The 10,958-nt window shown below is 58.7% G+C and overlaps 1 protein-coding gene across 1 annotated transcript; it reads left to right on the top strand.

Annotated features, from left to right (window-relative positions):
* The first annotated feature begins 1,466 nt into the window (after positions 1-1,466).
* On the top strand, positions 1,467-1,889 carry BDP55DRAFT_245010 (uncharacterized protein). Its single transcript, XM_060566237.1, has one exon. It carries the CDS (start codon positions 1,554-1,556, stop codon positions 1,797-1,799), a length of 246 nt encoding a protein of 81 aa, XP_060426770.1. The 5' UTR covers positions 1,467-1,553; the 3' UTR covers positions 1,800-1,889.
* The last annotated feature ends 9,069 nt before the right edge of the window (positions 1,890-10,958 follow it).

The raw sequence follows: 10,958 nt of genomic DNA, 5'->3' as shown, positions 1-10,958 counted from the left end.
TGCTGACTCCCAAGCAGTTGTGAAGAGAAGAAGACTTAGCCGAAGTACAGGGTTACATTTTGCACCACATGGGATATGGGTTCTTGCCTCCGCCAAGAAAGGCTCATCCTAGAATTCTCCATTTTGCCTGCAAGTACTCCTTTGGGCCCTGAAATATTCACCCATCCCGCCGCACCTAACTTTAGCAACCGGAAACGCCCCCCTCCGATGACTCATGGAGTGGTTTGTTTTCAATCTGAACCTGCCCTGCGAGTGATTTTGCGAACGGTTCCCAGTGACTTGCATAGACCACAGCTTATTTTCTAGTATGCTCTTTCTGAATCATGCTCAATTCAAGTCCTAGGGGTGGTTGACGACCCAAAAATGCCAGTGGGACCCCGATGCTACAGTGTCTGTCAGGAATCAAGATCAGACGAACTGTCGGTCTGGCCCCAGAGGCTAGACGACTCGATATTGGCTACCTTTCTCAGGCCATCATTTGCGCCATGTGATTCCCCAACTTCTTCTTCGGAACATCTTGAAAGGGTCCACTAGTTGAAAAAGGGCGTTCCCTCCTGGCAATTTACCCTCGTTCAATAAGACATGGAGTGCGTGTGGGGTGGAAAGGAGACAACACCATGCATGGATCGTGGGGTTCTCGCAGTGTTCCCCCGCGTTGTGTTGCAACGGACCACCATGTGTGTACGGCTAGTCAATTCAATCTACTGGAATGAAGCTCAGGACGACAACATGTAGCTGAGACCATGCAGAAATAGAAATGATACATACACTTGAAATTATATAAGAAGAAGAAGTCTCGGAGAGATGAAGAGAATTGAAACAGTAAATTTGCACTTCCAAAATAATTGAGATCGCTCCTGCACACCTCGTTTCTTGATTCCGTCTTCAATTTTGCCTTCTTACCCCCTGACAAATTTGATTCACAACACCTAAGGCTTCTATCTTCAACATCACCATCACGAACTATTTCAATGGCATTCAACACAAGATTGGTCGCGGTTCTTACCGTGGGCTCGCCGCGGTTCACGGTGCAGTTCCAACAATCCCGGCTTCAGTCTGACGTGGAGTGACGACTTTGTGGGATCTGCAAACAGCTTGCCCAATACCGGCAACTGGATCATCGACACCGGTACCTCCTACCTGGCGGCCCTGCCAACTGGGGCACCGGAGAGATCCAGACCTATTACCAGCAGCGTCAATAATCTTCGTATCAACGGAAACGAGAGCTCTCCAGATTACAGCCATCAAAGCTTCATCTTTTCTTGGACATCTGCTCGTATTGAATCTCAGCGCGGAGACTTCATGGCCCAGGCTGGTGGCAAGATGCGCATCCAAGCTAGTCTCAATCTTCCCGTTGTTGGTAGCAATGGCATTGGGTATTGGCCAGCATTCTGGACTCTTGGGAATGCATACCGCGGCAACTATTGGTGAGTCACGATAAGAAGCGCACGAGTACTAGCTATGTGCTGACACAAGTTGGAAGGAATTGGCCTGCCATTGGTGAGTTTGTATCATGGAGACACGTCAACGGAATCAACCGCGTTTGGGGTGTCATGCACTGTGTGTCAACCCCGGGGTTCCCTGCAAAGAGACTGACGGCCTCGTCGGAAGCCGCGAATGCCCCAACACCGCCTGCCAGGAGTAACTTCCACACCTACACCCTCGAGGTTGACCGCACCGCTGAGCTCGAGGCTGTGAGGTGGTTCGTTGATGCATTCTATTCTGGCAAGTCGTTGAGACCGATTTGCCCGCAGACGTTTGGACCCAGGCGGTCCACTCGCCTCACTTCATTCTGCTGAACTTCCCTCTCGCCTAATTTTTCTTGGCATCTGCTGTTAGTGAATGAGTGAGCCTACCACCAAATTACTAACAGCCGAAAACTCTTCACCTCCCCTTGCCGGAGCCCGCATCCGCGATGGCCTCACAGCCGCCGTCGGGCACCGGACTGATGTCGGCCGACCAAGCCGACCCCGAACCAGGCTCCGGGACACCTCCGGAGCCGAACCCCACCTCAAGAGCTAAGCGACGCCGCGACGCCGAGGCACAGCCGACCCGGCCCAGCCTAACGGGAAGCCAGCTTGATGCCACCACCGACGCCCCTACCTCGGCCGAGGGGCCCGCAGCCTCTACCGCATCTGCTCCGAGCGGATCTGCCACAGGGTCCGTCTTGACAGCCCTTGCAGAAGAAGCTAGACAGTACGAGGCACGGAAAGACGTCTTTCTGACCATTGCACGGTCCGTCGACAGCGTTGTCGCCAGCTTTGACGGTTCTAGAAAGCAGATCGCGAAAGAAGCCACTGCCTATGTCATTCAAACCCTCAAGAGACTGATCAATCACGAGACAAGCCCAATAGCGGCCCGGAGTTGGGCGGCTGTCGTCGCACCGATGGCGGGCAACACCACTGCGGCGACCCGGAGCGGCCAGAGCTGCCAGAGCTCTGCCCGCCCGAAGGCCACACTCCCCGCCGAGGATCAGCCGCAGGCGCAGCCGAAGGAGGACCTCCGCATCTTTGCCCGCGTCCCGGAAGAAAGCTTAGCGGCCGCTCGGAAGATCGCACCGTTCGCCGTACGACAGATCGTCTGTAAGGCCGTTGGCCTGGGGCTAGCGGACCTTCCCCACGTCTACCATATCAGCACAGGTTACTCTCTGAAGCCGCGAAACAAGCAAATACAGGAAAGACTACTTGCAAGTAAGGCAAAGCTGGCGGAATGCCTCGGCGCCCACCAGGTCGAGACGCCTATCAAGTGGTACACTTACGTTGTGCCGCGATGCCCAACAAAACTACACAGCATTGGCGGGGACGTCCTGGACCCAGCCACACTCGTTGAAGATGAGGTCTTCGCACAGACAGGACAGAAGCCTGTCCTTGCTCGACCGTCCCGCCTTGGGCCCAACCCAGTCACGAACGAAATATCTTGGCTCATATCATTCACATCAGAGGTCACGCCCTTCAGGCTCTTCAACCAAAGCGGCAGATCTCTGCCCGTCAAGAAACGAAGGACGCTCATCCGACACGACCCCGGCTGCCAGGGCTACCACTCCAACCGGTTCTGCGGACGACGACCGATCTGCAGCAACTGCGGAAGACCTTCCGATTCACACGAAACGGGACCCTGCATGGCCAGGCCCCAATGTGCCAACTGCTGCGGCCCCTTCCAAGCCAGCCACACAGACTGCCCAGCGAGGCCCTCGGCCGTAAACGGCGTCGTCTCCCTTCCCGGTCGAAAGGAGCGGGCTCGGATCCGGAAGGCCGGCCAGAAAGCATCGGACACTCTGTACAAGGCTACTCGATCCGACAGTAGCCAGGAGGCGGCAGGCGTCCCTACCTCCACCAGCCAGAACCAGCAACCCGGCGCCAAGCGCGCGCGCACGAGAACGCCCTCCGCAAGCTCGATCGTTTGCCTCGGTGACGGAAGCACTGACAGCAGCAGCATGGATGAAGACGAGGCGGACGAAGGCGAAGGCGAAGACTCCCCCGACAACACCTCCATCGACCGTCCCGTGCTACCCATGCCAAGCAGGAGCCAACGGGCAGCACAGAAGCCAAACTACAACGTCGCGAATGCCTACACCCACCTCGAACTCGACTCGGAGACGTAAGCCGAGAGCGGCGACCCCACGGATGCTACGCGTTGCGCAGGGCAACGTCGGAAAGATCTCCCCGGCGCACACGGCTTTCCTGCAGCTCTGCTGGGAGGCTCAGATAGATGTGGTCCTCGTCCAGGAACCCTGGACGGGCTGGAAGGACGGAAACGTGCAACTGAACACGCACCCGGGTTTCGACTCTTTCGTCCCGGTCGACTTCTGGGACAGCGAAGGAACCAGACCAAGAGTATTGACCTACACACGCAAAGGGATAGGGATGACGGTGGAGCAGCAGAGGCCTGTCCACACGAGAGACGTACTGTGGCTGGTGGTCGACAAAACGACGACTATCGTCAACGTGTACAGACAACCCCGCGACCCCCACAGCCGCACAACAGGGATACTGCTAGAACTCAAACCCCCGGAGCGAGCTTTGATCGCGGGTGACTTCAACGCGCATCACTACTCTTGGGAGCCCGGGACGAGGAACGGGAACCGGGGAGATGACATCGCAGGCTGGGCAGACGGCCACAATCTCTCTCTTATCAGCGAAGTTGGGGTGGCAACCCAGGATTGCGGACATGTCCTGGACCTGGCTTTCTCTAATATCCCTTTTGCGCACGCGCAGGTCAGCCCACAGCTACACCCGGGAGCTGACCACGAGGCCATCGTGGCCGTCATACCACTACTCAAACGCCCAGTGTCACAGGGAGAGGGCCACCCGCAGCCACGGCCACTGTCAGTGCCCGACTCGGCGCTGCCTCGGCTGAGAGACCTGATCGAAGGGGGGCTAGCTGCGATGCCCAATCTGGGGGATCAACCTACTCCGGAAGACCTGGACGGGCAGGCAAGTCACATCGTCGAGCTCTTCTCCCGAGCCATTGAGGCGGTCGGCAAGAAGAGAGGAAAACATGGTAAAGGCGCGGCTTGGTGGACGGAGGAATGCGCAGAGGCCCACAGAGCATACCGTGCTGCCCGCAACCAACAAGCCTGGGAGACGGAGCAAGATGCGCACCTTTATCTAATGGAGAAACGAAAGGCGTTCCTGAGCACGGTGAGGAAGGCTAAGCGAGCATACTGGGCCGGAAAGATCGATGGAGTCGCTTCAGACCGGGACCTGTACCAGATCATGGGTTGGCGGAAGGCGAGCCTACTGACCAGAGCACCCCCATTGGTTGTGGACAACCAGACGATCGAGGATACTAACGAAAAGGCTCAAGCGCTTCGGGGAGCCCTTCTCGACAGGTTTAGTGCGGAAGATGACGCACCGGGTGACCCGTTTGACGTACCCGTCGTCCCGAGGCGAGCGATTACTTGGCAGGACAATGTTAGCGGAGAAGAAGTGAAGACGGCCACCTTAACAAAGACAACGACCCCTGGTGTGGACGGCATCACAACACGCCTCCTCCAGGCATGCTGGGATGTCATCTCGGAACCGGTCAGGCAGCTATTCCAGTCCTGTATGCGGGCCGGCCACTTTCCTCTGCCCTTCCGCAGAGCTGAGGTGGTCATGATCCAGAAGGCCGGCAGGGATGCCTCCAAGCCCGGGTCCTGGCGGCCGATCGCGCTCCTCTCGTGCCTGGGCAAGGGACTAGAGCGACTGATAGCCAGAAGGATGGCGTCCCTGGCGATTGTCGAGCGCATCATCAGTCCGCAACAGATCGGGGCTCTACAAGGCAGGTCAGCCGTCGATCTGACGACCTGCCTCACCCACGACATCGAGATGGCCCTCCTAAAAGGACTCACGGCGACACTTCTGACTATGGACGTAAAAGGGGCGTTCGACTCCGTCCTTCGGAACCGGCTCGTCATTAGACTGCGTCAGCAGGGATGGCCACATGGCCTGACCAGACTGATCTTTAGCTTCTGCTGCAACCGCACCGCTAGAGTCCGACTGGAAGAAAGCACAACGGAGTACTTCCCGCTGTCATGCGGGCTGCCTCAGGGGTCACCACTATCTCCCATTGCCTTTCTGCTCTACATCGCAGAGATACTTGAAGACGACCCGAACGCGCGATTCGGGTACGCGGACGACATCGCCACTCTGGCCATCAGCCCCTCCCTGGAGAGCAACGTCGCAATACTCAACCGAAGCGCAGCCGGCATTCTCAGATGGGGCTTGGAGAACAAGGTCTCCTTTGACCCGAGCAAGTGCGAGGTCATCCACTTTACTAGGAAGCACGGCCAGCCAGCGGAGCTGCCAGAGGTCCGGGCGGGGGATTTGGTGGTCAAGGCCTCGACGAAACCTGTACGCTGGCTGGGTGTCTGGTTCGACAAGAGACTGTCCTTCCGGCACCATGTCGACGCAAAAGTAGCTGCAGCAAAGAGGGCAGCTCAACATCTGAGACAGCTTACGAACACAAAGAGGGGACTCCCAGCGGCCGCCGTGCGAAAAGCCGTCGTCTCCTGCGTACTGCCGATCGCGCTCTTCGGCGCCGAAACATGGTACGCAGGTATCACGAAGCCGGCTTCGAGACGCCAAGCGGAGACAGACACGAATCCGCCTCTCCAAGGAAGACCCGTCAACACAGGCCAAAAGGGGCTCGTGCAGAAGATCGACAGCGTCATTACAGCGGCAGCAAGGGCCGTTCTGCCTGTCTGGAGGACAACGCCAACCAGTAGCCTCCTCCGAGACGCCGGCTTACCGTCAGCCAAAGTCGCCTTAGAGGGCGTCCGCTTACGGGCCGCAGTCCGACTACAGAGGATTGATCGCCGACACCCGCTAGTCGCGCGGCTCTCCCAGCAGGGACAGCAACAGACGAGACTACAACGGACGGCTGAACTTCTGCCAAGATGCGGAAGACCAGCGTTCCTTCAATCACAGTACCTGCCAAGCTCACAGGATCAGATAGTAGTTCAATGCAAAGAAGAGGCTGCGAAAGCTTTCGAGCCTGCTAGCATACGGAAACCACTATCTGATCCTGTGAGCTTGGCAGGTACTGTGATTGAAGGAACGCTGGTCTTCCGCATCTTGGCAGAAGTTCAGCCGTCCGTTGTAGTCTCGTCTGTTGCTGTCCCTGCTGGGAGAGCCGCGCGACTAGCGGGTGTCGGCGATCAATCCTCTGTAGTCGGACTGCGGCCCGTAAGCGGACGCCCTCTAAGGCGACTTTGGCTGACGGTAAGCCGGCGTCTCGGAGGAGGCTACTGGTTGGCGTTGTCCTCCAGACAGGCAGAACGGCCCTTGCTGCCGCTGTAATGACGCTGTCGATCTTCTGCACGAGCCCCTTTTGGCCTGTGTTGACGGGTCTTCCTTGGAGAGGCGGATTCGTGTCTGTCTCCGCTTGGCGTCTCGAAGCCGGCTTCGTGATACCTGCGTACCATGTTTCGGCGCCGAAGAGCGCGATCGGCAGTACGCAGGAGACGACGGCTTTTCGCACGGCGGCCGCTGGGAGTCCCCTCTTTGTGTTCGTAAGCTGTCTCAGATGTTGAGCTGCCCTCTTTGCTGCAGCTACTTTTGCGTCGACATGGTGCCGGAAGGACAGTCTCTTGTCGAACCAGACACCCAGCCAGCGTACAGGTTTCGTCGAGGCCTTGACCACCAAATCCCCCGCCCGGACCTCTGGCAGCTCCGCTGGCTGGCCGTGCTTCCTAGTAAAGTGGATGACCTCGCACTTGCTCGGGTCAAAGGAGACCTTGTTCTCCAAGCCCCATCTGAGAATGCCGGCTGCGCTTCGGTTGAGTATTGCGACGTTGCTCTCCAGGGAGGGGCTGATGGCCAGAGTGGCGATGTCGTCCGCGTACCCGAATCGCGCGTTCGGGTCGTCTTCAAGTATCTCTGCGATGTAGAGCAGAAAGGCAATGGGAGATAGTGGTGACCCCTGAGGCAGCCCGCATGACAGCGGGAAGTACTCCGTTGTGCTTTCTTCCAGTCGGACTCTAGCGGTGCGGTTGCAGCAGAAGCTAAAGATCAGTCTGGTCAGGCCATGTGGCCATCCCTGCTGACGCAGTCTAATGACGAGCCGGTTCCGAAGGACGGAGTCGAACGCCCCTTTTACGTCCATAGTCAGAAGTGTCGCCGTGAGTCCTTTTAGGAGGGCCATCTCGATGTCGTGGGTGAGGCAGGTCGTCAGATCGACGGCTGACCTGCCTTGTAGAGCCCCGATCTGTTGCGGACTGATGATGCGCTCGACAATCGCCAGGGACGCCATCCTTCTGGCTATCAGTCGCTCTAGTCCCTTGCCCAGGCACGAGAGGAGCGCGATCGGCCGCCAGGACCCGGGCTTGGAGGCATCCCTGCCGGCCTTCTGGATCATGACCACCTCAGCTCTGCGGAAGGGCAGAGGAAAGTGGCCGGCCCGCATACAGGACTGGAATAGCTGCCTGACCGGTTCCGAGATGACATCCCAGCATGCCTGGAGGAGGCGTGTTGTGATGCCGTCCACACCAGGGGTCGTTGTCTTTGTTAAGGTGGCCGTCTTCACTTCTTCTCCGCTAACATTGTCCTGCCAAGTAATCGCTCGCCTCGGGACGACGGGTACGTCAAACGGGTCACCCGGTGCGTCATCTTCCGCACTAAACCTGTCGAGAAGGGCTCCCCGAAGCGCTTGAGCCTTTTCGTTAGTATCCTCGATCGTCTGGTTGTCCACAACCAATGGGGGTGCTCTGGTCAGTAGGCTCGCCTTCCGCCAACCCATGATCTGGTACAGGTCCCGGTCTGAAGCGACTCCATCGATCTTTCCGGCCCAGTATGCTCGCTTAGCCTTCCTCACCGTGCTCAGGAACGCCTTTCGTTTCTCCATTAGATAAAGGTGCGCATCTTGCTCCGTCTCCCAGGCTTGTTGGTTGCGGGCAGCACGGTATGCTCTGTGGGCCTCTGCGCATTCCTCCGTCCACCAAGCCGCGCCTTTACCATGTTTTCCTCTCTTCTTGCCGACCGCCTCAATGGCTCGGGAGAAGAGCTCGACGATGTGACTTGCCTGCCCGTCCAGGTCTTCCGGAGTAGGTTGATCCCCCAGATTGGGCATCGCAGCTAGCCCCCCTTCGATCAGGTCTCTCAGCCGAGGCAGCGCCGAGTCGGGCACTGACAGTGGCCGTGGCTGCGGGTGGCCCTCTCCCTGTGACACTGGGCGTTTGAGTAGTGGTATGACGGCCACGATGGCCTCGTGGTCAGCTCCCGGGTGTAGCTGTGGGCTGACCTGCGCGTGCGCAAAAGGGATATTAGAGAAAGCCAGGTCCAGGACATGTCCGCAATCCTGGGTTGCCACCCCAACTTCGCTGATAAGAGAGAGATTGTGGCCGTCTGCCCAGCCTGCGATGTCATCTCCCCGGTTCCCGTTCCTCGTCCCGGGCTCCCAAGAGTAGTGATGCGCGTTGAAGTCACCCGCGATCAAAGCTCGCTCCGGGGGTTTGAGTTCTAGCAGTATCCCTGTTGTGCGGCTGTGGGGGTCGCGGGGTTGTCTGTACACGTTGACGATAGTCGTCGTTTTGTCGACCACCAGCCACAGTACGTCTCTCGTGTGGACAGGCCTCTGCTGCTCCACCGTCATCCCTATCCCTTTGCGTGTGTAGGTCAATACTCTTGGTCTGGTTCCTTCGCTGTCCCAGAAGTCGACCGGGACGAAAGAGTCGAAACCCGGGTGCGTGTTCAGTTGCACGTTTCCGTCCTTCCAGCCCGTCCAGGGTTCCTGGACGAGGACCACATCTATCTGAGCCTCCCAGCAGAGCTGCAGGAAAGCCGTGTGCGCCGGGGAGATCTTTCCGACGTTGCCCTGCGCAACGCGTAGCATCCGTGGGGTCGCCGCTCTCGGCTTACGTCTCCGAGTCGAGTTCGAGGTGGGTGTAGGCATTCGCGACGTTGTAGTTTGGCTTCTGTGCTGCCCGTTGGCTCCTGCTTGGCATGGGTAGCACGGGACGGTCGATGGAGGTGTTGTCGGGGGAGTCTTCGCCTTCGCCTTCGTCCGCCTCGTCTTCATCCATGCTGCTGCTGTCAGTGCTTCCGTCACCGAGGCAAACGATCGAGCTTGCGGAGGGCGTTCTCGTGCGCGCGCGCTTGGCGCCGGGTTGCTGGTTCTGGCTGGTGGAGGTAGGGACGCCTGCCGCCTCCTGGCTACTGTCGGATCGAGTAGCCTTGTACAGAGTGTCCGATGCTTTCTGGCCGGCCTTCCGGATCCGAGCCCGCTCCTTTCGACCGGGAAGGGAGACGACGCCGTTTACGGCCGAGGGCCTCGCTGGGCAGTCTGTGTGGCTGGCTTGGAAGGGGCCGCAGCAGTTGGCACATTGGGGCCTGGCCATGCAGGGTCCCGTTTCGTGTGAATCGGAAGGTCTTCCGCAGTTGCTGCAGATCGGTCGTCGTCCGCAGAACCGGTTGGAGTGGTAGCCCTGGCAGCCGGGGTCGTGTCGGATGAGCGTCCTTCGTTTCTTGACGGGCAGAGATCTGCCGCTTTGGTTGAAGAGCCTGAAGGGCGTGACCTCTGATGTGAATGATATGAGCCAAGATATTTCGTTCGTGACTGGGTTGGGCCCAAGGCGGGACGGTCGAGCAAGGACAGGCTTCTGTCCTGTCTGTGCGAAGACCTCATCTTCAACGAGTGTGGCTGGGTCCAGGACGTCCCCGCCAATGCTGTGTAGTTTTGTTGGGCATCGCGGCACAACGTAAGTGTACCACTTGATAGGCGTCTCGACCTGGTGGGCGCCGAGGCATTCCGCCAGCTTTGCCTTACTTGCAAGTAGTCTTTCCTGTATTTGCTTGTTTCGCGGCTTCAGAGAGTAACCTGTGCTGATATGGTAGACGTGGGGAAGGTCCGCTAGCCCCAGGCCAACGGCCTTACAGACGATCTGTCGTACGGCGAACGGTGCGATCTTCCGAGCGGCCGCTAAGCTTTCTTCCGGGACGCGGGCAAAGATGCGGAGGTCCTCCTTCGGCTGCGCCTGCGGCTGATCCTCGGCGGGGAGTGTGGCCTTCGGGCGGGCAGAGCTCTGGCAGCTCTGGCCGCTCCGGGTCGCCGCAGTGGTGTTGCCCGCCATCGGTGCGACGACAGCCGCCCAACTCCGGGCCGCTATTGGGCTTGTCTCGTGATTGATCAGTCTCTTGAGGGTTTGAATGACATAGGCAGTGGCTTCTTTCGCGATCTGCTTTCTAGAACCGTCAAAGCTGGCGACAACGCTGTCGACGGACCGTGCAATGGTCAGAAAGACGTCTTTCCGTGCCTCGTACTGTCTAGCTTCTTCTGCAAGGGCTGTCAAGACGGACCCTGTGGCAGATCCGCTCGGAGCAGATGCGGTAGAGGCTGCGGGCCCCTCGGCCGAGGTAGGGGCGTCGGTGGTGGCATCAAGCTGGCTTCCCGTTAGGCTGGGCCGGGTCGGCTGTGCCTCGGCGTCGCGGCGTCGCTTAGCTCTTGAGGTGGGGTTCGGCTCCGGAGGTGTCCCGGAGCCT

Source organism: Colletotrichum godetiae (assembly GCF_030913485.1).
Source record: "Colletotrichum godetiae strain CBS 193.32 chromosome Unknown BDP55scaffold_36, whole genome shotgun sequence".
NCBI lineage: Eukaryota > Fungi > Ascomycota > Sordariomycetes > Glomerellales > Glomerellaceae > Colletotrichum > Colletotrichum godetiae.
Note: the sequence above shows the minus strand (reverse complement) of the source record. Positions and strands in the feature narration are given on the sequence as shown.